A 25,313-nucleotide genomic window follows, 5' to 3' on the forward strand; every position below is an offset into this window, starting at 1 on the left:
TTGAAGCTCTAGCAACCCTCCCTCCCCCAAACATCAGCTTGATCTACACAGCTCACAGCGGCTGTGAAATGAGACCACTAAGAGGCGCCAGAAGTCTGTCACTATCACTAGAGCCACGTCTACCAGTGCTGGTGTTTACATTTGTGTTGGAGAGAATAAAGTTGGAAGAAAGACAAGATTTGCCACACTTGTGATAAAAGATACGGTTGCTGACTGTGCAGAACAGATATGGGAAATGAATAAAGAAAAGGTCAAGAGGTGAGAAGAAATGTTATGTTTTGTCTCACAGGTAAAACTAAACAGGTAACCCCCCCCCAACCACACACTTTCCAGTCTGTTGGGTGCTGCTTGTTTCATCGTTTCTCATCCTCCTGGTCCCTTTTCACAACTCTCAGAAGACAAAAGATAGAGAGATACAAAATTCCAAATGACATAGATGTCCTTATGTCATCAACCAGTGTTAAGTGCTAGGGGTTTTTACAGGATTCTGAAAACTGAAGTGAAAACTTAACCTAATTATTTGTTCTTTCCTATGAAAAAAAAAACATTTTCAATTTCTCTTTGTATGAAGTATTCGTAGCTTCATATCTCTCAAAAGATTGAATTTAAATCTTCTTACATTTATAGTTTCCGTCTTTCGTTCCCCCATTACAGTCTGGCTGTTTTTCAGTCTGGAAGTAGTGGATGTGTTCATTGTAGACCTTATTAGGCGTCACTGTACATAAGCAAATTAAACAGAGTAGCCTATTTTCTTGCATGAAAACTTAATTGTGAGTCATTAATGATTTGAATCAGACGGTGAGGCACTGCCAGAACCAGTCAGCCTGTTGCTTGTTGATCGATGATGAACATAATGCTATGATTCATGTGGGAAAGTCCGGGGGACGCTCTCTATCAGGGAAGCACAGAATTCCCGGAGCTTGTAGCCTATAGAGGACTTTTTTTTTAAAATAACCGTCTTAGATAAGAACACGTCTTGAACAGAAGTAATTTTAACCAGTGTGGGCTGTCAGGATGCAGCAGTCTCCTGGCTGGTAGCGTGTGTACTTCAGGCTACTGCCCCTTTAAGGCTTAGGATTTGGGAGTGACGCGGATACGAAAGCTAGTTTGTCCCTGTTTCCCTCGCTATGTAAAATATTTAGAAGAATCAGACTAACGACTGGCACACCTAATTAATTGCAGGATCATAATGTTGATGTATTGTGTGTGCTGAAGAGAGAATAAGCCGGAGAAGGTAGTGTTTACGACCGATCTATCACGTTGGGATTATACTTGCCAGGGCCGTCCTCCGAGCTGTTGGGATAACTTTGGAGAAGTTCTTTGTATTCGGGGTAGTCAGACAGCTTGGCCAACAAGCTGAACATGGATTGGGGCACAGAGCTTTGGGTGAGTCTATCATCTGTCTCGCTTCTGTCTCCTTTGATATTTTAATAGGTTGTCTGGGTGTCAGGTTTGCAGTGCAGTTTTTTTAAGCATTGCGGGATGAGAAAGTGAAAAACGCTACACGACCTCCGGCGAGGAAGCCTACATGTATCCAGAAGCGGAGTAACTCGCCTGTGTGCACAGCTGTGCATTCAGGATTATACTAACATGTTTCCAGCCATTTCTTCAACTTTTAGTACGTAAAAATGATTAAGTTTACATACAAAACCATACAAGCACTTTTGGGAAATGAAGGATCCACGTTTTGCATATTACATATTTTTTTACACCTTTTGTTTTATCATTTAGTCCCTCTCTTTCCTCCAAATCTAAGTATTAATTAATTAATTGGATCAAGTGACTATTTATGACCCAGATGACTCTTAAAAGTTGTCTGATATCAGCCTAAAAACACTATTTCACATCTAGAAAGGCCTTTAAACAGTGCAGAGGTGGGTTGTGCCCCGTGGGATGGTTCATTGTGTACAGTCTGGCACACCTTGCTTCCATAGAGATGAAATCAGATGCTGTGATTTGCCTTGCGAACAAGTTTCATGAGTAAATCCCTTAATGTGTCCATCTCAGTGCCATGATTCTTTTTTTATTCAACAAAGAGTGCATATTGAGAGAGATTTTTATTCCCACGTGCTGCGATGATTTGGTAAAATACTGGATTTGTATGAATTGTGTTTTACAGACTGCTAGGTAGCCAGCTGTAAGCCACTTCCTGGATGCAGCTGTAAAGGCAATGACATTATCCAGAAGCCTGTTGTTGCTCATGCACATTTTCAACAAACCTGAATATGTAAAATGGAGCACTGCAAAGATGAGCATAGTGAGGTTGTGACCTCATTACAATCTCCCCCTAGGCCTCTTCCCCAGTCCCTTTTCCATCCTATGTGCTGGTGCAACACAGCCTAATTAGTTTTGCCCTACTTTGATTGACTCAGAGAAATGTGGTACCCCAGGATTAATCAGAGGCTTTGTCTCTTTGTAAGGCTTTCCTGTTTTAGTGCATGTAGTTGTTTCACTAGTTTTTAGGAAATCCCTCACAGGAAAGCGAACTGTTCTGCTTTCAGTCAATATAGATTTCATTAAAAAATCTCATTGTAGGCTATGTCTTCACCTGCCTGCTTGGACAAAGCCCTGCAGGCATAATTGGCTTTTTTAATGTTTGGCTAGTTCCTCGGGCCAAATCAGCTCTATGACATCTGTCCCCTGATTGTCGTTAATCCAATGGCTATTTTAAGGCACTAGTTTACAGAGTACAAGATCATTGTCTGGGCATTAACTGTGATAGTGAGTGTTACCAGGGCACTCCTCAGAACTGCAGTAAGGCTGGTCTGGCCAGGCCTGGCCCCTCATTTTCAAGATGACAGGGTGACTCAAGGCTGAAATATCCAGCCAAGCATTGTAGGTTGGTGACTTTCAGGGTGCCTCCTTTAGAAATTGTGTGGCTTTTACTTGATGCCAGTTCTCTTTTGACATTATTTTGAGGACAGAGGTTTAGATGAGACCTGGGAGTTGAAGAACAAAGTAAACTGTCATACTTTTAACGCACCCCACATACATAAATCTGTGCAGTACAAAATAGGTTATGGCTCTCTATATTTGGAAGTTGTATAATTACCAGGGCAGAACTAGAATATTTAGACTATCCTTCAAAACGATGAAATAAGAGGAGGATAAAGATTCTAGTCATGGCTCAAAGTATTCCTGAGGAAAGGAGCGATTACTCCATTAAAAAAATAACTATAGGTAAAGGCAAGTTAAAAGAACAAATAAAAAGCAGTCGTGCAAGCCACCAACATAACATTTGCTTTTAAAACAAAAACATGCTCATTTTAAAGTTGTTTTAGTCTTATGAAAATCAGTTCAGTACAAACTCTGCGGGGACTTGTATACATAACTTTGACTGTGGCTTTGAATGGTGTTTGAGAAGACACTGATTATATCTTTTCAAGTTGTTTTGATTTATTTTAAGATAGTTTTAATGGTTTTGCTTTTTAAGTGGGGCGTTCTTGTTCAGATTTAAGTTGTTATCTTGAGGTTTATAGATAACCAAATGTGACTTTTTCAGTATTTTACGAAACTGCTTACAAGAAATCTGGCATACTCTCTGTCCATCCATCTTCTTAGCCACTTGCTGGTTCAACGTTGCAGGAGGTGCTGGAGCCCAAGGCAGTAGATGGGGTATACACTGGATAGGTTACCAGTCCATCACAGGGGAGATGGGTTGTTGTGTAGAATGTTGACTAAAAGGAGGTCACAATTTAAATATTTGTATTTTTGTGTTAATAGTCCAAAGGCCACAGAGCAAAGGTTGAAACATTTGGATTATTTCAACACTGAACTTTTGAATTTTATGTTACCAACACCCATTAAAAAGTTAAAAAATGTTTTCTAATTCACTTTCCTCAGGTGAAAAGTTTGAAGAACTCTTTAGATGAGCTCTATGAGCTCTGTTATCCAACCTCATTTCCAGAAAAAGTGGTTTAAAATGTTAAAGAAAAAACAGAATGTAATTTTTGGAACTTATAGAAACTGAATATTTACCCAGAAATGGTTTCAATCATTTATTTGACATTATTCCTAACGTTGTGTTTTAGAGTGTGTCTGATGGAGTTGGCACTGAGATTTCTCACATCCATTTTTTTTTTTTTTTTAGCGTGGAAACCCCTCCCACTCTTCTTCGGTCATGTCATTTATTCATAATTGCTTAAACTGATGTAGATGCTTTTTTTTTAGGGGTGATATTGCGGGACAGATGGGGTAGTGTGTATGTGAAGACTTTCTGGTAATACCGGTATACGCTTATTGATAACAAATTAGCCAAACATCTTTTTTTATTTATTTATTTATTTATTTATTTTTTAAATTGAAACAGATTTCTGATATACGTTCAATTTTCCTGTTGGATCTATAAAACAGCCAGTTCACTAAAGGGTTTTCTTCATCAGTGTGAAAAATGTTGACCAAAAAAAGGGCTTAATCACAATTATTTTTAGCATCATACTTGAACATCCAACATCCAGACGACATAACTGAGATCCTACAGCTTTACCAGATAAATATCCATTCACCTTATTAAAATATACCCGGTATACCTCAACTATTAAATAACCATTAAAGGATTGTCAGACTTTTAAACCTTTTGCTCTGCATTGCTTTATCTTGATATAGAAATGGTGACATTTCCTGGATCGATAATATTTTCCAACATTAATAAGTATCTGCAGTTGTATTTTCAATGGAAGTGTCTGGATGTTGGAATGGTACTCAGTATTGACAGGAATACTTCAAGTATAGTATTTTGAAATTTGACCATAAATACTGGATTAAGGACAAACCCTCACAAAGAGGTTACACCTAGCACAGCTTGTAGTTTCTAACCTCCCCTTAAATCTCCACAGTAAGCAGTAAGCTTTTTGCACACTGTGCCACAGGCTGGTCGGCAGTCCACAAACTGAATATGCAAATAAAGGGCTTATCTATTCAAATGACCCGTTCCAGACTACAGAGGCAGACTACAACTTTCCAAGTCTTCATAATATGATGAGTACATCTGTCTTAGTGGTGCAACTAACAATCTAAAAAATTAACCAATCAGAGTGATTAATTTGTAATTGTAATATGTCGGAAGTAACCTGCCTACAAGTCGAAGGCACTGCATTAATGCATTTTGACTAACCAGCTGTTGTCCAGTCTTGGACATTATTTTAAAGCCTCTGATCATCTGTCTTGGGGGCTACCAATGCCTGATTTATGCTTCAGTGGGAAGTCTACATCGTAACTGGAAACCCCTTTTAACCGTATGCCGTAACCTGATTTGCACCTCTTGAGAAATGTCATTGCACGTCGGGTTGACACAGCCTGCAGTGACTTGAGTGGCGTGGAATGTTGTGGATAAGAGGGGTTTCCAGTTACATCGTAAGTTAGGATGCTTCCTGCAGAAGACTAAATCAAGCTTATGAGTTTGAAAACAGCATTAGGTCAGGCCTCAGGACTAAGTTGAATGGGTGCTAACAGGTATTGTAAGCTCATAACTTACTGTGCTTTTTAGTTCGTACACATGTAGTTATTCCTACAAGTTCCCGACTGAATAATATGGCTTTCAGTTGTGTTATTATTCCTGTTGCCTCTAGCTTCTTGGTTACTTCACGTGTAAACAGATTTTGATAGACGTGAGCTAATATATTTACCAAATAAGTGTCTTGGGCGTGACATTTATAAGTGGCAGTGGCTGACTTTTATCTCTTGTGTCATAAAAACTTGGTGCTTGGTAAATGTTCAGAGATGGTGTAATGAGGTCTATTTTACTTCAGTTCCCAAAATGGGGAGGAAATGTCAGCAAAAACTAAAAAGAAAAATGCTATTTTAAACATGAGTTGAATTTTGTAATTGATGTATTCCTGGTATTTGGTTTGCACTTTGACACATCTCCAGTTATGGATCTAACTGGGGCCTGATGGAGGAATCACTCATTTAGGGCGATTTGGTTTTAAGTGGCTGGTACGAGTAATTTAGGAGAAATTGTCACATGCGCTAACTTTGTGATCCAGGAATCATGTGAGGCTAGTTTACTGTTATCCAAAAACTGTGTGGTAAATCATAATATGCTGCAAATCCAAATGTATTCATATAGTAAAAGAATTATTATTACTGCACTCTACTTCACTCCTTTTCTCTACTACAGTTACACAATTATTGACCCTTAATTAAAACCCCCCAAAGTGCCTACTGGCTAGGCATTATTGTAGCGCTGGATTGCAGGCCTTACTCTTAACTTTGAACTGTGTACTGTAGTTAGGTTAAATGCCATCTCATTTATGTGGACTTTAACTCTTTTCTTTCACCTGAAGAGCGGGAAGGGTGTAGAATAACGTGGCTCAACACGTCAGGAATCCCCTTTCAACATGCCTCCGCTTCAAGTCTTCAGCATTGTTTCTCACTCTTAGTAGGCTTGTCAGAGCTTGAAGGTGTTTTAAAGAGAGCAGTGAAAGAGGAACAGAAACCATATATGCCTCAGTCATACTGCATAATGATGAGGAGAAGTCAGCAAATTCGGCTGTAAATGGAACTGGCATGAAAAAAATTTTTTCTAAGGAATCGGGCGTCACGTTGCTATTCACTCCACACAGTCTGACCACATAAGGAAGAGAAAAGCACCTCCTTCTTTAATGCCTGAGAAGCATGACCTCTGTGTCCTTCTGACAGTTCTCTCCCCCTCGTAAGAAAAACGCAGGTCCCCCATGATTTAAAGCCTAGCGGAAGTAAGAAACGGTTGCCAATATCTTGTGCACATGTGGCGAGCATTCTTGGGGCCTAGCATGCAAGAACAAACCTTGATGTGTTTTTGTTTTATTCCCCCCTGCTTAAGATGTAATTTGGTGACCTCAAAGTCCACCAGTGCAACATCCCGGTCATTACCTAGAATTCAACACATGTTTGGTATTTCACTGTGTTTTGTCTTTTCCTTATTTGTGTTGTGCTCCTTCCACCAGGACCAATATGACATCATTGAAAAGCACACACAGTCTGGCCTGGAGCTGGTAGAGAAGTATGTGAAATTTGCGAAGGAGAGGACAGAGATTGAGCAAAACTATGCCAAACAACTGAGGTAGGCCTGTTTTTGTTTTTTCTCTCTCCTCCTCTGTTTTTCACGTTGTTGTTGCCCAACTGCCACAAAGAATTGTGTACAAGTGTGTTGCTCAAAGCAGCTTGCAGCATATGTGTCCTTTTGTGTTTGCATGGGTGCCTGTTAAAAGGCTGTTTATGAAATGCTTGTTGGTCTTATGACCACTGTGGGACTGAATCTAACTTGTGTGTGAAACACTAGCTCGATTCTCCAGCTGTAGCTTGTTGTCCCTGTATCTTTCTCCTCTCTCTCTCCTGTGGCCTTTCTTACATAGTCCTTCCTCTCCCGGTTGTTTCCCAGTTTGTAGGCCCCCATCTGTTGTAGTGCTGAGCTTTGCTGGAAAGGAGAGGAAGCGGGAGCAGACTGGCGCATGATAGACAGGAAGTGGTCAGAAGGAGAGTGAAAGGAGGAAGAACAGCTATTTAAATATGTTCATAGTGGACTGCTGTTGTTGATCCTATGGTGTGGAAACAAATCAAATGGTTACATAAGAACATTTTAAGTCAGCGAGTTGTCTTCTATTGCCATCTGCCGTTTCAGCCCTTTCCCCATTTCAGATTGTTAATGATCTGTCACTGTTCACAGGAACCTTTCAAAGAAGTATAACCAAAAACGAAGCAGCAAAGATGAGCCTGAATGCAGGTGAGTTGTTGTTGGTTATGTTGCAGGATTGTTCTTATAGAAGAGCTCCCTTATTTATATTTATGTTTTTATTTGTGGAATCTACTAGGATATCTTTGCATTATCTATAGTTAAAAATAATCCTGGACTTTGGTGCAGCCCCTAAGTTCATTTGCTATCTGAAACTAAAGGTTTTCCCTTCATTTCCCCCTGTTATCCAAGCAGTTAGTTGGTGTTGTTATCCACGCAGTAGTGCATTGCTGTTTTCGTTGCCATTTAAATGCCTTTAGAAGGAAGCAGGAATAAGGAAGCTATAAACTTCTTATCGTGCCGTGGTCCACTGCAAACTTCTCTTTTAACCTGTCTGTTTGTCATCTTATCAGCTGCCTCATCACAGTGTCATTCTTTCTCCACCCTTTCCTTTCTCCACCTCTTTAAATAATAGGTTGTCCAGCTACCAGGCGTTTTTGGACATCCTGACAGAGATGAACGATTATGCGGGGCAGAGAGAGCTAATTGCAGAGAACTTGATGATGAACATTTGCATCGATCTTACCAAGTACCTGCAAGATCTTAAGCAGGAACGAAAGACGGTGAGCTCGATATGAAATGGATGAGGGTTAGAGTCTTTAAAGTTCTAATCTGTGGCAACAAAGAGAATCTGTGATGTTTTCATTTTAGTTGGTCTCGTTTCCTACAGTCCCATTCATACCACTCTTTACCTGCAGATGGTTAACTGTCTTGTACTAGGCCACTTTTGTTTCACTTCCATGCTGTTTTAACAGTTTTGTTGTTTACTTCCTGGTTTGAGTCATACTGTGTGACACTGGAAGCCCCCGTTATGTAAATGACGTAAATGAAAACACCTAGAACTCACTGTGTATGTGCCTATTACACCATAGTCGTCAACATTCTGACAACATGCCAAATGGGTTTTTTCTTTAGAATATACAACAAACAGTGATAAGGAGGAGTGGAGATGCAGAGATCTTACTGCTGTGGCAGGAAAGAAGCCTCACTTAGAGTCTCCTGAGGGAGACATGGTCTGAGTGGTGGTGTGCCATTTCTCTGAGGAATGCTTTGGCTTTTTCCTGATAGAACAGAGCAGCCATGTACAGGCTTCTACTGAAGACGTGATGTCTCAAACAGACACACTGGTATTTGTTTTCTTGTCTGTTGTGCTGTGTGGCTTTAGGCAGTCATTGTTTATTCTGTCTGCCCCTGCACATGGCTGTCTCTCTTTTTGTCATCTGACCCTCCTCTCACTCTATTTTTATGGATGTCTGCAGTATCTGATGGATGCCAAGAAGGCCCAGCAGAGTTTGGAGAGCACCTACAAGCAGCTTGACAGTGTAAGTTTACTCTTAGAATTTAAAGGTTGATGAACACAGCACACAAGTCATTTCTACAATGCATGTTAACATTTAAAGTACCACCAAAAAAAAAAAAAGATTTCTCTATAACCAAAACTGGAATGTTTGATTTGAGTGCAAAAAATGAAAGATAAAGTGAATGGTTCTAGATTCTGTGTGCTCAGTCAGGTGACTACATTTGTCTATAGTAAAATCAGATGAACAGAGTGGAAAGCAAGCCTCCTTTTGAATTTCCACTGCTGTGCTGCATACTGGACAAACTGGTATGCAGCACTGACATCATAAATTAAAGCATATTTTTTTCAAGTACCACTATAAAGGTGAAAAGTAAAAACACGCTACTGCGGCATTTCAAGAAACTGTGTACTATTATTACATTGGTCACTGGACAACCTGTGCTGGCATTGAGAGGGAACCCATGTAAACCAACACTGAATGGTCCAAAACTACCAGCAGCACATACATGGCAGGGAGGTCCAGTTCAGTGACTTGAATTAATGCATGTGAGGCCTAGCACACACAAAGTGGCTACAAACCGTTTGTTGACTTTAAGAAAGAATTAAAAAAAAAAAAAAAGGTGGCATATTGCGAAAGGTTACCAAGCAGCCTGTTGAGGACTTCCTGTACCAAACAGATCTTTATTGCAGATGAATTCATTGTTTTGTTTTTGGTTTTTTGTGTTTTATTTCTTTTTCGTGATACACTCACTGGCCACTTTATTAGTTCCCCTTTTCTAGCTTGGATTAATCTTTCCCCTCGGAACGGACTTCCCCTCAGAAGTCTTTTGGGAATAGATTAAACAAGGAGCTGGAGACATTCTTAAGAAATTATGGTCCTTATTGACATGATAGCATCACATAGTTGATTTGTCAGCTGCGCAATCATAATACAAATCTCCCATTTCACCACATCCCAAAATGCTCCGTTGGATTGACATCCTGGTGTCTGTGATTGAGATAATTGAGGCTTTGTGAGATAGCGAGTCACCCTACTAGAAGCAGCCATCTCGACATGGGCACACTGTGGTCAGTTACAATACTCAGGTAGGCTGTGGTGTTTGAATGGTGCCATAGTGCTAATTGTACTCAGTTGGTACTAAGGGTGCTGAATAGCAGTCTCAGTTTCCTGTTTGTAGCTGACAAGAGTGATAACCGGTGTGGTTTTCTATTTCTGTACTCCGTCAGCTCCAAGCTTTGACGTGCTGTGCATTCCAGGAAGCTTTTCTCTGTGCTTTGGTGATCATTTCAGTTACTTGCCTGCCTATCAACCTGAAGCAGTCTGGCCATTCTACTCTGACCTCTGGCATCAACAAGGCATTTTGGCCCAGGGAACTGCTGCTCACTGGCTATTTTTCTCTTTTTCTTTCTTTTTTTGGATCTTTCTTTGTAAACACCAGAGATGCTTGTGTGAGGGGAAAACCCCAGTAGATCAGCATTTTCTGAAGTACTCAAACCAGTCTATTTGGCACCAACAACCACGGCATGTTCAAAGCCACTTAAATCACCTCTCTTCCCCATTGTGCTTTGACCTTCACCAGGCCATCACGATCATGCCTGAATGCACTGAATTGCTGCCATGTGACCAACTGATAATTGTTTTAAAGAGCAGTTAAATGTGTGTACCTTATTTACATTTTATATTGGTTTACAGCTACAAGTAAAGGCGCACTTGTGTAATACAAAATAAAATTGAAGTAATGTGTTAAAGTAGGTCAGAGGGCCAGAATCTTAAGTACAATTTTTTGGTAATACCGCCTCGCACTACAAGACCTGTTTTCCGTCAAACCTGCCATGTCCTTTGCTTAAAGTTGTGTAACCTCTTAAGAGTTAATTCTTTACTAAATGAACTGAATGTAATGTTCTTGCTTTTCTTTCTGTTTCTTTCCTCCATCCACACCAGAGTAAGAAGCGCTTTGAGAGAGAGTGGAGAGAAGCAGAGCGTGCAGCACAGCATGCAGAAAAGACAGATCAAGACATCAATGCCACAAAAGCTGATGTTGAAAAAGTAAACAGGAAACATGTTGAATATCCATATCCTATTTGACATCGTCCAAAGTAATACTAGATGCGCTTTGTTAACCTGTTTTTATTTGTGCATGATTTCAGGCCAAACAGCAAGCTCACATGAGAGCACACGTAGCAGACGAGTGTAAGAACGACTATGCTGCTCAGCTCCAGAAATACAACAAAGAACAGAACCAATTCTATTTTAGTGACATGCCTCTCATTTTCAATGTAAGTCAAAATGACCACCTACCGCCATCATTATTTTAGGTTTTAGTAGAAATTCTACTGGTAACGCGTATTAGTTATTATGAATGAATCAGAAATTTTAAAAATGATGTATGTCAAAGTTATGCTTTAAAGCTATTTGAAAATCATAAACAGCTACAGCTTGTTTATTTTGTTTCAGATAAATATGTATATGATTTCAATATTTTAGTATAAACCTGATCTTTCCTTTTTAAAATACACATTTTTAGCTGCTATCTATTGTGCTTTGTTTTATCTCTAATAATGGGATTGTTTGTAAATAACTGTTAATTTGTATTCACTAGAAATTGCAGGATTTGGATGAGAGGCGAATACAGAAGTTGGCACAAGGCTACGTCTTGTTCTCAGACACAGAGAAGCATGTGATGCCCATCATTGGCAAGTGCCTGGAAGGCATTACTAAAGCCGGAACTAATGTTAATGAGAAGAATGTGAGTGGATCTCGAAAAAAGAAAAGAAAAAAAAAAAGAGAGAAAAGAACGGATATTAATGTGAAGCATGGCTTTGTACAGCTAATTCGTTTTAGCCTTAAATCTGCTTGACGATAGCTCTTAATTGCTCTTATCCATAATTGCATTTAATGCAGGACTCCATGATTGTAATAGAGCAGAATAAGTCGGGCTTTGAGCGTCCGGGAGATTTGGAGTTTGAGGACTACAGTCAGGGGATCAATCGAGCCTCTTCGGACAGTAGCCTCGGTACACCTAAAGTCTCCGTTGACCCATGGAAGAAGAAGACCAATAACTTTTGGCTTTTCAGCAAGCGAAGTAAGGTAGGAGATTTTACTATAGAGTGCAACATTAGGCTAATTTAGCCTAATGACATGGACTCACACTCACACAGATGTCCTTTATTGTACTTTTTGAAATTTTTCAATGAATCAGTGAGTCTTCATGTTGGCAATCAGGCAGATTAGTGTGTGACTCCTTGCATGGCAGAGCCAGGAAATCCCCTACAGAGAGCACCCCTGGTGGACCTGTGGTTGCAGCTGCACACACTTGCAACACACACATACACACCCTTCTTACCTTTAATGCTCAGAATAATATTGCATGACCCTCTGCCACTGAGTTATATGGGAACTCTCACACACCCCAACACTTCTGGAAAAGGTCTTTTGCATGACTCTATGACTGGCTGTCAGCGTATAAACCTTGTCCACCCACACCCTCCCTATCCCTGGTTTCCAATAGGTCAACTAGCAGGCAGCATTCTGCTGTGCTTGTGCTTTCATCAGCACGGGACCCAAACAACATTGAATTTTTCTCTATAGGCATCCACAAACACACTGCTTCTATTATACTGTGCAGAACCTGCCATTATGTGTTGCATCACAATAAAATCTTTGTGCCAACTTCAGAATGATACCACATTTTGTAGGTAAAAAAAAACAACCCCGACCAGTTACAGTCGCACGTTTATGACCTGAATGTTTTCATTGACATTTATGTTCTTGCGTATGACTTTGTGTTTGGAGCAAGAGAGCTGCGCTACATTGTAAATCTTATCTCAATGGAGCACTTTTGCTGTGGTCCAAAATTAAGCCGGCAATATGAGTGGCTGACCACTAACAAGCTAATGGTCCCCCACCTCCAGTCCTAGCTCTAAATGATCCCTTCTTTCTTCCCTGCAGTGTTTGCTTGTTCAGCACCCCTCTACTCTCTGCATGTCTTACTGGCTGTGCACTTTTCCCGCTCTGTGTATGTGTGTGGCACAGTGCTCTGTATCATCAGTCATGCTCTCCCAATTAGGACTCGGCCGTGTGAATAGGAGGCTGAATATATCGGCTTAAGTGAGCTCTTGGTTTATGTCTAGCTCCTAAACATTCCCATTCTTAACTCCTCTCCTGTATTTAGGCCCCCGTAACCCTGAAGAAAAGCGGCACCTACTCAGTAGATGTTCATATAATAACAATGTTGTACTTCTAGCTCACCGTATTTACACAAGAAACTGTGTGTGGTTCTCTTAGACGTTCATTATTGGAGACTAGAAGCCATCAGCCTCCTGTGTAATTTAGCTAATAGACCCCCACCCACCTTACTACATTTATGTACACCTCAGCGTCTAGTTCACCCAGACATGTTTGCAGTTTAACCTCTTTGTAATAGGTCACAGAGGGCACTCATTAGCCCCCCCCCCCCAAAATAAAAATCTATGTGCAGAATCCCACTGCGGTAATTAAGCAGGCTATTTATAGCTACTGTTCTGGTATGTGAGTTGATATTTTCTGTCCATATAGGTCAGACTTCTAATAGTACTGGTTGAACTTTAAACATATTTAGTTGCGAATCAAACATTTTTCTTAGTCATTTTGTGATGAGACGAAATTCTATTTTCAGTGTAACTGAATTACAGCCAAATTGGAAAAACACATTGACCACTGTCTATAGATACTCAGCAAGCCAGTAACCATAGCCTATTGGGTGTATTGAGAGAGATCATATCCAGTCCATAGTTAGAAAGCTCGGTCTTGTTATTGTTAGCATTGAAACTGGGTAGTAAATATGTTGTTATTATGAATGATTATATTACTGCTATTACTAATAAACAATTAAAGCTGTAAAAAATGCAAAGTCATTTAACCTCGCAGGCTTTCTTCAGCCAGTTCCTCACTGGAGCTCAGGCTGCCCATCAGCTGGGCTTGAACTTGGCTGCAGGGTTGCTGTGGCACCAATGTGGGAGCTGTGGTTGGTTGTTTTGCTGTGTAATCTTAGTGTTTTGGGATTTATTTATTTTTTTGTAATTATTACTTGATGTTTGTGTTTATGAGAGTGTTTTTTGCTTTCATGCTTATTGGGCTCATGTGCTGGGTTGGCTTCAGTGTTGTCTTCCTTGCTTTGTGGTGTGCTTTAAGGTGTTGACGGTGTCTTTTTCTTTCCCTTGTCATCTTGTTGTTCTTGTCTTCCCCTTCTTCTTTTCAATTATTCTTCCCTCCTCCTTCCCCAATACACCAATCTATGTCTGTATACCTTATCTTTGGGTGCTGGTACTTTGCTCATTTCCCACACCAGCTGTCCTCTCCAGTGCTCGCTCCTTTCTCCACTCCCCCTGCCCCTTCACCTAACGGACCCCCTTCCCCCAAGTTTGGCCGGGACCCCCTGTCGTACTGTTTGAAGGAGATCAATAAGACAGTCAAACCCAGAATCTCTTCCTTCCGGACACTCAGGAGATCGGTGAGTCACCACAGAAGACTGTTCGGGTGCCAGGAGACGTTCACTCATAAGGGCTTACACGTCATCCTGTGTTCATGCCTCTGCAAGAGTCACTGAATTCCTGTAATGAATAATTTGATTTATATTTTTAGGACATGAACATGCTGTATTAAACTTACAGTCTGATTTTTAATGTTTATGTATATAAAAATGTAATTAAAATTCATTTCAAGGTAAAAAGTGAAAAGCAAGAAACCCACTTTAAGGTTATTTCACCATTTTTATGTACACATACTCTTTCTTTTTTCCCCCTCAGAAGTTTACTCCAGAGAGGATAATGGTAATACGGGAAACAAAGCTGGGGTGTGGAGGTGTTTGACTCGTAAAAAGTAGCCACCTTTTCTTTACAATGGCTCATTTCATTGTAATTTCCCTTCACATTCATTTTAAATTCTCTGTAGTTTCCCTTCTCAACCAGCAGAAAGTTATGAAGTTTCCAGCAGAAACCAGCAGGAACTTCATAAGTTTCTGCTGGTTTTTGCCCTAAACGGCCTCAATATGCCGCATCCTGCATAAGGTAATGTGGTCTAGGACTTGTCCTCTTAAGCCTGTATTGAAGAGGTGGCCACCTGGTGGTGGAGGAAGGGAGGAATGCTTGGTGGCACACAGAAACACTGAGCAATCAGTAACCCTGTTTTCCAAATAGCCCCAATCGTGCACTTTTCTGTGTCACACATGTAAATCAAGACTATTTTTTTTTTTAATGTGAAGATGATAAGAGATGGGACTGTACGAAGTTATTGGAATGTGGTTATTGGTCCATGGGTGATGGTTTTGTGTTCAGCTCACTGATGTTCTGTATTTCATTGGCTTTATGTCAGTTCAAAACCAAACAAACATGAAACTCAAAGAGCTGAAATGGTTTCTAGTTTGACGTCTCCTGAGCTGAACACAAACCACAGGCTTCCTCCGCAGTTGTCCAGTTCTCACACCACGGTAACTGTCATTATGAAAGTGTAAGAAGACATTCAGTGCTAACACACCTCCCCCCCCCCCCCCCCCCCCCCCCCCCCTTCTTGTACCCTCTTGCAGCCTACAGTGACAGAGGACTTTGCCCACCTCCCTCCGGAGCAGCGCAGGAAAAGGTTACAACAGAAACTGGACGAAATCTGCAAAGAGTTGCAAAAGGAAGTTGATCAGAGGTGTGTGTATATTAGACAGACATGTGCGGATCCTTCTGTGTATTAATAACCATCTCTGTTAGAACTTCTCCACTGGGAAAGTGGATATAATATTCATGCAGAGTACACAACTGTGCCGTGTCTCTGTGTGTTTATCCACTCCTGAGGTCTGCAGGGAACTGATTTCTACTGAAAGTCACTTTCCCTCTTCTTCCTTTGTTCCCCTCTCTCTGTCTATCGCTCTCTTTTTTTTTTTTCTCTCTTTTCAGTGAAGCGCTGGGAAAGATGAAAGATGTTTATGAGAAAAATCCTCAAATGGGAGACCCCGCCAGCCTGGCATCCCAAATCAACCAGACATCCCAGAATATAGAGCGGCTCAGAGGAGAGCAGAGCAAATATGAGGTAATCTAGCTCTCTGCTGCTGTCAAATGATGTGACCCATATATGTTATTTCTAATAAACTATTAGGTCAATAGGTTTCCAGCCTTTTCTTCTAACCAATTAAAAGTTTTTAAAGCATGTAGTCACACAAATGGCAGAATAATGGATTGATGGAAATTTCTGCTTTTTTTGGGGGGACCGTTCTCTTGAGTAGACATGGCTCGCTGAAGCTGGAGGTCGAGGAGACACGCTGCGCTATAAAGCCCACTCATTTAACAATAATGGAGCTAATGATGTACACAGGTAGGATTACATTCTGCTTGTAGACATTACTTTAAAACACAGGCTTGTTGTCTACTCTGTACAGGAAGCCTGTCTATTTTCTTTCCAGCCCTGATGGAGCTTACTCCGATGAAAGCACTCCTGATCCTTCCCAAGCCATTTATGCTGAGTTTGATGATGACTTTGAAGATGAAGACCTAGCTGCTCCTATCGGGAAATGCACAGCCATGTACAACTTCCCTGGTATGTAATACACTCATTATTATTTTTATTTATTTTTTTTTAACTAATGGACTCATCGACTTACTGTTGTTCAAAATGAGGCATAGTGAGTCGATGCTGTATGCTAGGATGTGTGATTACAAGAGTTGCATTCCTAAAAAGCTGAGTTATGGAAATATTATTTCTCACTGTTTACTAAGAACCACTACAGTTTAAGATTTTTATTCTCCTGCGAGGTGTATGGGTGAACCCATTTTCAATAAATGTTGGGATGTTTTGTAAAACGCAAATAAAACAAAATGCAGTGGTTTGCAAATCTCATAAACCCATATTTTATTCACAACAGAATAGAGAAAGCATATAATATGTTTAAACTGAGAAAATTATCATTTTAAAAAGTTATTTTGAATTTGATGGCACCTACACGTTTGAAAAAAGTTGGAGCAGAGCTAAGTTTAGCACTGTGTAGCGTCACATCTTCTTTTAACAACAGTGTCTGTAAGAATCGGGGAACTCGAGAGTGTAGTTGCTGGAATTTGGTCTCCTGTTATTGTCCGCTGTTCAATAATCCCGGGTTGTCTTGGTCATATTTTTCTGACTGCAGGCATCACAGTTGAACATCCAGACTCTTCTACTACAAAGTTACGCCGTTGTAGTAGATGTCCTTTAAAATTGTCTTGCATCATCTTGCAAGGATGTCTTTTTTTTTTCTTTTTTTTTTTTTTAAATACTCAATCATGTTAGTGACCTCTTGCCAAATAACCTAATCAGTTACCAAATGTTCTTTTTAAATATGACTTTACACCCTTTTTTGCTCCCTCTATGTCTTATTGTGAATAAAATATGGATCTGTGAGATTTTCAAAACCTTGCATTCTGTTTGTTTTTACATTTAACACAGCATCCTAAGTTTTTTTTATTTTTAGAATTTGGTTGTAATATTTGTGCTCTGTTCTGAGATGTCTCCAGACTTCCATGTTCATACATGGAAAATTGGAGGCAACAAGAACAGCAGAAAGGCTTGCTTAGTGAAGAAAGCGAGCCTTAATGACAGCAGACATGACACCGATTAAGTCAGAAATGACATGAAAGAAGAATATGAGGTGGACGTGGTTTGCAAAGTGTTTTTTGTTCTTTCTTTTTTTTTCTTTTCTTTTTTTTGTAAATCTAACTGCATGTGTGAAGGGTATCAGGTGAGCTGTCAGCTGATCTGCCCACCCTACCCACCCATAGTCAGTCAACACTGGAAAATAACCTGAAGCTGAACGTCCTCAATACAAAAGAACTTATAATGAGACACAGACAGGTCCACTTCCCTCTCTTTATAAATAGAGACCGGGTGGAATTGGACTCCACCTTCAAAGAATAACCTGGACCAGAAGCTGGTGCTGGCCTTCTACCGCTCCTCAGTGGAGAGCATGCTCTCCTACTGCCTGGGTGTTTGGTACGCAGGGGCCACTACTGAGAACAGGAAGGCTGCACCGAGGATAATTAACACTGGTCCAAAAAAATAATTGACTGCCCTCTGCCAACACTGGAGGCCATCGCCAGATCCGTATATCTCAGAAAAACCTTTGTCATCACAGGTGACCCTTTGCACCCTACTGCCCTCTGGTCAGCGCCTCAGGTCAGCGCCTCAGGTCAATCAGGTCCCACACCTCCAGAGTCACGAACGGCTTCTTCCCCTGGGCCATTCAGGCTGTCAATAAACAATATTGCCCCCACCCCTGCCCACCCACCTCACCAATCTCAGCCATGGTCAGAGTAACCCCCATCACTCTGGCTTTTAGTCTTTTCTTTGCACTACTTCCAAGCACTTTGCAACTATTTTGTTTTCCAATGTGTGCATTTCTCTTATTTTTTCAAATATATTTCTCCTGTTTGCTATTTATTCCTGCTGTCTACTGTTTATATTTCATTCCAGCACAGTTGGTGTGGCACACCCACAATTTTGTTGTACATGTACAATGACAGTTTTATTCTAAGTTTTCATTATGGCTACAGAATGTTATATGACAGTAAAATTATAGTGCTGGCTTGGCTTTTGAAATTCTACCTGTAGGTTGTAGCATAATTATACCACAAAATAAGAAGTCAGTCATAAAATTATGAATCCATTTTTCCCCTCTGATTTGACTGAGCAAGGTTTGTGTCAGCACATCGGTATATGAAATTATCTCTAGCCTGTTTTTCTTTTTCAGGTGCCAGTGAAGGGACCATCGCTATGCAGGAAGGGGAGGTGCTGGCTGTGGTAGAGGAGGACAAAGGGGATGGTTGGACCCGTGTCCGTAGGAACAATGGAGATGAAGGCTACATACCTACATCTTATGTTACCATCACTCTAAATAAGTGAAACACTTAGCATTTAAAAAACAAAACAAAACTGTATGCAATTCTTCCTATTGGACTGATCATAAAGAAGACAGCACTAATGGACAAGACTACCAGAAATATGCAGATGACGTGTTTTGACTGAAAGAGGTGCACCATATAAGAAGAAGAAGAATGGTGCTACCAGTGTGCTCATCATGGCTTCAATGACATTTTTTCCCCATCCCAGTTACCTAAGCCACCTGAACCACTAAGACATTTTATTTTCTAGTCTTGCATCACAATATACAGTTGTCATTTTTGTTGTTGTTTTTTTAAAAGTCATTTTCAGGCACCATTAATAGTACAAGTGCTTGTCTCATTCCACAGACTAATGAGGCATTAGTTTCTGAGTGTGAGAGGAAGGAAGAGGAATGCTGCTGCCATCTTTACACTGGGTGTTAACACCATTAATATTTAGGAGGAAGTTACTTCTCCTGTTTACCTTTTCAGTTAAAAACCTGACCTCCTATGGCTCATTGCCGTCTGCTCCACTGCGAGTTTTTATTTGCTTCAAGCATGTCACTCTCTACCCTCGATAGTGCTTGAGTGTCACCGGGTGGTGAATTTCATTTGTGGGAGAATACTTACTTTTAGTTTTTAGCTGTGTGTAGCACCAGAAGTTGAGAACGGCTCTCCCATCATAGCAGATTCAAACAACCATACAAACACTTTAATGTTCAGACAATCACAGTCATATCATTCTCACTTAAGTTAATTTCAGACCTTTAGCAGTAATAAGGATATGCAGGACCTATTCTTTTCCCATGGTTACATCCTGAAATTATAGAGAAAAATAATTTATTGCAGATGCGCAAACGTTCATGTTTGAAAGAAGTTGTACTTTGTATTAAGGATGTTTTTATGTTCTTCTTTTTTGCTTGCACACATAGTGGACAGTTTGTAGCCACAAAAGGGAGTAAATAAAATGTATTTCATTAAGACTATTGTATTTATGTAATAAGTAATATATATTTTTAGCTATTGCAACACCACTATTGTCTTATTAGCGATTTAACCATTCAAATAAAAAAAATAAAAAAATCGTACTTTTTAGAGAGAAAACTGAAAGCTAATTTTATGGCCGATAATGTTGCTTTTTCACACTTTAATTTGTCATACAATGTCTTTTTTATGTTGTCATGAAGCCAGCTAGCAGCATTACTTATCCAAGTAACTGCTTATGTGTCTTTGGTGCCTTTCTGGTTAAAAGCAATGTGTATATACCATTTTTGCATATAAAGTATTTTCTCTCTCTCTCTTTTTTTCAAGATTTAATAAATGTTAAGCACATTTCAGAGTTTGAAGTGGTTATGTCATTTCTGAAGTTGGAGAAAAAAATAAAACATGATATCTGGTCATATAAGATAATATTTGTGCCATTGTGTCACTGATTTAAGTTGACAACAGCTCAGTCTATGCATTCAATATGCTGACTGAGCTGTTGTGTGCACAGAAGTAGAATCTGAAAGACTTATTCTTTTATTTTGTTACATTTTAAATGTAAACACCCCAAACCCAGATGATTTTTTTCTTTTTTATCTAATAACAAGGCAATCCATCTACATGGATGACCTAGAAAAATCTGAATTATATATAATGTAACAATTATAGGAATTTAGCTGCATTTTCTTAGGAATAAAAATTGAGATGGTGTTGCAACAAACTACAAAAGACAAAATCCCAATACCTGCTTTAAGAAATAAGGCCCAGAATGCATTGATATGTCTCACACTCTTAACTGATTACATGCAGCTCCTTCTCAGTAGGTGGCATTGTTGCATCATTTCTTAAGTGATGCAACTTGTGTCATAGACCTGCCATCTACTCTCTTCTGCATAATTATGTTTTCAATATAGGCCATGCATTTGCATACCTGATTAAATTGCACTGGCTTCAAAAACCATAATGTTTATAATGACTAATTAAATAACCCAAAATTGGCATATGCCCCACTTTCGTATCACCTCATTCACAATACCACACAAGTGAAGTGAAATGCAATGAATGTGAATTTAGTTAAAAACAAGGTTTAAATGAATAATACATCATATTTTGATAGAAATGGGGAAAAAAATCACTGGCAGAAATGGTAGTGCATCAGTTTGGTGTGGCCAAACTGAGAGACTGACTGACTGAGGAATAAGATCATTATTTGTATGCAAAGCCTTTATTCTCAAGATGCATTAAAGGTCAGCTTTTAAATAAGGCTAACAGGAACCAGCCAACATTCTCCGTCTGCCCACAGCTCGGTGGGGACAACACTGCATCCTGGTAACTCTCGTCTCACCCCAGTGGCGATTTTAATGGGGAGGATACACAAGAGAAGACATTTAAACGGTTTCTCTGGACAGAAAAACAAACTTACCTGAAGGATGAACTGAGTTAGAGTTGGGCAGTGGCTTTCATGTGTTTCATTTTATTTGAATCTTTAAAGACTTATTTATTTAAGCAGATATCAGGCACAACCTAATTTTGTATAATTTATTGATGTGTTGGGAAACCTGTTAACCAAAGCTGTTCCTGTTTTTGGAACATCTATATTCCAAAAAAAATCTAGGATGATACTTTGTCTGGAAGTTATGTACCACAGTACAAGATTGCAGTTCCTAAGAGATCTCTGGCAAGTCTTATTCAATATATTCACTCAGTGTAATCTTTGATTTCATGTGTCTATAATCGTTTCACATCAAGTTTAACATTTTTACACAACACTTTTATTCCTATGTGGGACTGACCAAGAACATCCATTATCGATACCCACAATTGGATATGGATACTCACATTTCATTTTTTAAAAACCAATATGTTTCTTTAACCTTACATTAAAATAGATCAGAATCTACTGCAAAGGATTTCACTATAAAAATGTGAGGGAAAAAAATGACTCATAAAAACATGTTGTCTTGATAAACAGTGCCTGGTGTATTAATGCTGCTTTTGACACATGTCCAGCGGGAAAGATGAATCTAGCTGTTGGACTTCAAACGCTAGTTATGTGGTGCCATGGTTTTTTGAATTGCCTGTGTTTAACTAATATTTGTTTTTGTTCTTGCAGAATCAGAGATTGTAGAAAATGAATAGCGCTCAGACATCATTTTAACGCTCTAGTGGTGATCAACAAATCGACAACAACCTGGTCACCATTAGCAATGCTTTTATTTGGCTGATTATTGGCATAAATGCTCCAAACAAGCATTGCCTGGCAGGAATTCAGTAACTGCATTATGTGTCACTCTAAGTGAAACACCAGTTCCATTTTACTGCGGTGGTTTACAAAATAAGCAATTATTTCTCTACCCTTCTGCACCACAGGTGATTAAAGATTTAAGAAACAGATCTTTCAGGAGTCACTAGAGAAAATAAAGACAAATATGCAGGATAACCTTTAAGCTTTTCATCAGCTCCGCATGGTCAACGAGAGAATGATCAAACTACATCATTAAGAAATTTGAAAAGGCAATTTACAAGATAAGCAGGACAATCTCTAAGTAAATAACGTTTCCGGTTCACTCAAGTCGATTGCTTTGTGACATGTACAAAAATCCACAAATAAACAACAGAGTCAGAGTCAACTGCTTTGTAATTGTAGCTTTTCTGTAGATAAATAAATAAATGTCCCTCAGATTAATCACTGCCTCATGTTCATTCCTGCGGCACAGCTTGAGGCCAATTTTCTGTCTGCTTACAACTTCTGTCTTCTCACAGCCATTCTGTTGAAGCTTGTCCCCCCGTAACTGTGCCATTCTGCATATGTGGACCCAAAGAGCTTTTAATAAGCTTCCACCAATCAAAAGTATTTTAACACTACCATCAAGCCAGCAGAGCTAGGAGTAACACAAAACTGCCTCGACTAAGTTGTCAGCTTCATTACTCAGACATAAATTATTAAACATTAGACTAAACCCTGTTTGAGTATAACCAGTAAATATTGATCAGTGTAATACCGAGGCATGTAATTCTCTCTGAGGCTCCACAAGACCCCAAAACGAATCTAATTTTAATATCATCGTCAATTTTTTTTAAAATCCCAACAGAAGTGAATAACTTTCTTTTTAAGTTTCATTTTAAACAGAAGCGCCTCCGGCCTTCACAACCACAACGCTGCTCAGCTTCTCAGGTTGGTCAGGGTGTAAAAATGCCATTCACTTTTTTTTTCTGTGGAAAACAAAAGGAATTTTCTTTTTCAGTGTTTTCATTTTTATTCTCAATAGACAAAGAACATGATTTAAACAAAGAGTGCCGCAGGTTCTGACACATGTACTCATATCCAAGGAATTTGGCTGATAGTGGATGTATTTACTGAAATGAGTCTAGGTCAAGGGCAAAGGTGGCTATGGCACCTGTTACCTGGTTAAAGGTTCATTTTGGAGATTTTGGAGATACAACAAAAAATAAAACAACTTCACTCTAAGATGGTTCAAGCCCAACATACTAATTTACTCATTCTGTATGCAGAGGACACTGTGAGGAGTTCAAGCAGACCCACCTACTTTCACAGAAACACAAAATGCCAGCTGACTTCCAATACGACTTCCCCACCACAGTGTTGAAATATATATATATATATTTTTTTTTTTAAAGCCCCTGAAATCTCAACAGACTGTATACCACAGTCTTTTTAAAAGATACTCGTCCCATTTTTCTTCCTGCGGTCTGTTCACAACAAAGAAAAAATATAAAACCCAAACATGATGAGTCATAGAGTTCCTTACAAGCTGTCAGTTCCCTTTAACAGATGACATTTTATAATAATTTAATATAAGAGACATATCACGGTTGTTATTTTAGGTGTCTTTGTTGTGTTTGTGGCGTCCCTCTCTGTTTATTCATTCTCACTTTATTTTGTAAGTTAGTTGTCATGGATCTTATTGTTGGTTTTACTTCCTGCTTTTGTTCCTTCCCCCACAGTGTTTGTCTTTCCTTAATTGTTTCCACTTGTGTCTTGCAGTGTTTTGTGTAATCATATTGAATGTTTGCTGCAACACATTACTGTACTCAAATCATTAATCATGTTACACTTCCAATTATCTCCACTTGAGTTTCAAAGGCTAACCGAATGTGAATGCTGGAGGTCTTTTGAGGGATGGAGACATGAATATTAGTCCTTTTTTCATGAAATAACAAGAACATAAAGTGAAAACTGCACCGAGGTTAGAAGGAACTGCTGCTAACACAACATTGACTTTTTTCAGGTGTCTGCTGATGGGATGCATACAAAAGCTAGAGAGAATTTAGCTGAGAGTATGCAGGCCCCAGCAGGACAACCAGAGTGTGATTTTAAACAGTTAACAAAGCAGTGATGCAGCTTCTAACGTCATTTCTGCCGGTGCTTGTTTATACTGTAGAATTGCTGTGGCAGTAGCTGTTAAGTGCTGTTTGGGTTTCTAGCCTGAATACTGGCTTTGTGTTGATGCCTAAACACTAAAAGAACAGTCTGCCTCTGTCCTCAGATGACAGGAACATGTGTGGGACTCTGACTCAAGGTTTTTAACATTACCAGATAATTGAGAATCACCAGGCCATATAATGAAGTAATGCAAAAGTACTTTATGGAGTAGTGTGCTACAAATGCGATGTGTAACTTTTAAAAAAAAGTTACTCTAACACCGGTGCCTTGAATCCACGTATGACTCATTCCCAGACAGCCCCTGTGTACTAAAAGTTGTCCTCCCTCAGTCAGATCATCATTGTTCCTCTGCACCGTTACCTGTTTGGTTTGAATGTTGCTGTCACAATTTTAGGTTATAATACTTTTTTTTAAAAAAACCAAACATGTTTTTTATTTTGTTCACTGCGATTCTTTGTTTGTATTTTACAAAGCATTAAGGCAGCATTAAAAAATATTCTTGTTTATTTTGAGAATAAAGTTGAAAATTCAAGATTAAACTCAAAATACTATTTTGAGAAGTCGAAAAGTGGAGATTAAAGTTGTTTCAAAACAAAGGCAAGAAAGATTGTATGTGTGCTGGTAGTCATCAGGCAATGTGTTTAAGGTCAGTTTATGGAGTAACAGAAAATTAATGTAACAAATAGTGTAACTAATTACTTTCCCCAGCAAGTAATTAAGTAACATATTGCATTACCTTTAAGAAAAGTAACAAAGAATGAATAATGACCCTAGCAACCTTCTGAATCTGAATTGTGGTCAAAATTACACGTGTGAATCACCACGAGACCCCAGGGTACCATATCATTAAAATACTTTACTATGATATCAGATTGATTTTGAATTCTCAGGTTGGCAAAGTATTGCAGTAACGTATATTGTGATTTATCACCTTTTTTCAAGGTGATCAATCTCAGTGATAAATCATTTTCGAGGAATGGGCTTTCTTTTTTTTTTTTTTTTTTTAAATGACATCAGAAACAGCAGTATGCGACATTACGTGATGGCAG

At 39.3% G+C, this 25,313-nt stretch overlaps 1 protein-coding gene across 4 annotated transcripts; it reads left to right on the forward strand.

Moving 5' to 3' along the window:
* Nucleotides 1-872: 872 nt before the first annotated feature.
* trip10a (thyroid hormone receptor interactor 10a) lies at nucleotides 873-20,282 on the forward strand. 4 transcript variants are annotated; one of them, XM_005939876.3, is made up of 16 exons: nucleotides 873-1,386; nucleotides 6,927-7,042; nucleotides 7,646-7,702; nucleotides 8,127-8,274; nucleotides 8,971-9,033; nucleotides 10,954-11,058; nucleotides 11,160-11,288; nucleotides 11,612-11,758; nucleotides 11,914-12,099; nucleotides 14,339-14,500; nucleotides 14,796-14,819; nucleotides 15,572-15,681; nucleotides 15,930-16,062; nucleotides 16,256-16,344; nucleotides 16,433-16,566; nucleotides 18,746-20,282. In XM_005939876.3, exons 1-16 carry the CDS (start codon nucleotides 1,363-1,365, stop codon nucleotides 18,895-18,897), a joined length of 1,779 nt encoding a protein of 592 aa, XP_005939938.1. In that variant the 5' UTR covers nucleotides 873-1,362; the 3' UTR covers nucleotides 18,898-20,282. The 4 variants fall into 4 exon arrangements, with proteins under 4 accessions (XP_005939938.1, XP_005939939.1, XP_005939940.1 ...); XM_005939877.3 differs by lacking the exon at nucleotides 14,796-14,819 and having other exon boundaries at nucleotides 874-1,386; XM_005939878.3 differs by lacking the exon at nucleotides 14,339-14,500 and having other exon boundaries at nucleotides 876-1,386.
* The last annotated feature ends 5,031 nt before the right edge of the window (nucleotides 20,283-25,313 follow it).

This window comes from Haplochromis burtoni, unplaced genomic scaffold (assembly GCF_018398535.1).
Source record: "Haplochromis burtoni strain Fernald_Lab_line unplaced genomic scaffold, NCSU_Asbu1 Contig_21, whole genome shotgun sequence".
NCBI classification, from domain to species: Eukaryota; Metazoa; Chordata; class Actinopteri; order Cichliformes; family Cichlidae; genus Haplochromis; species Haplochromis burtoni.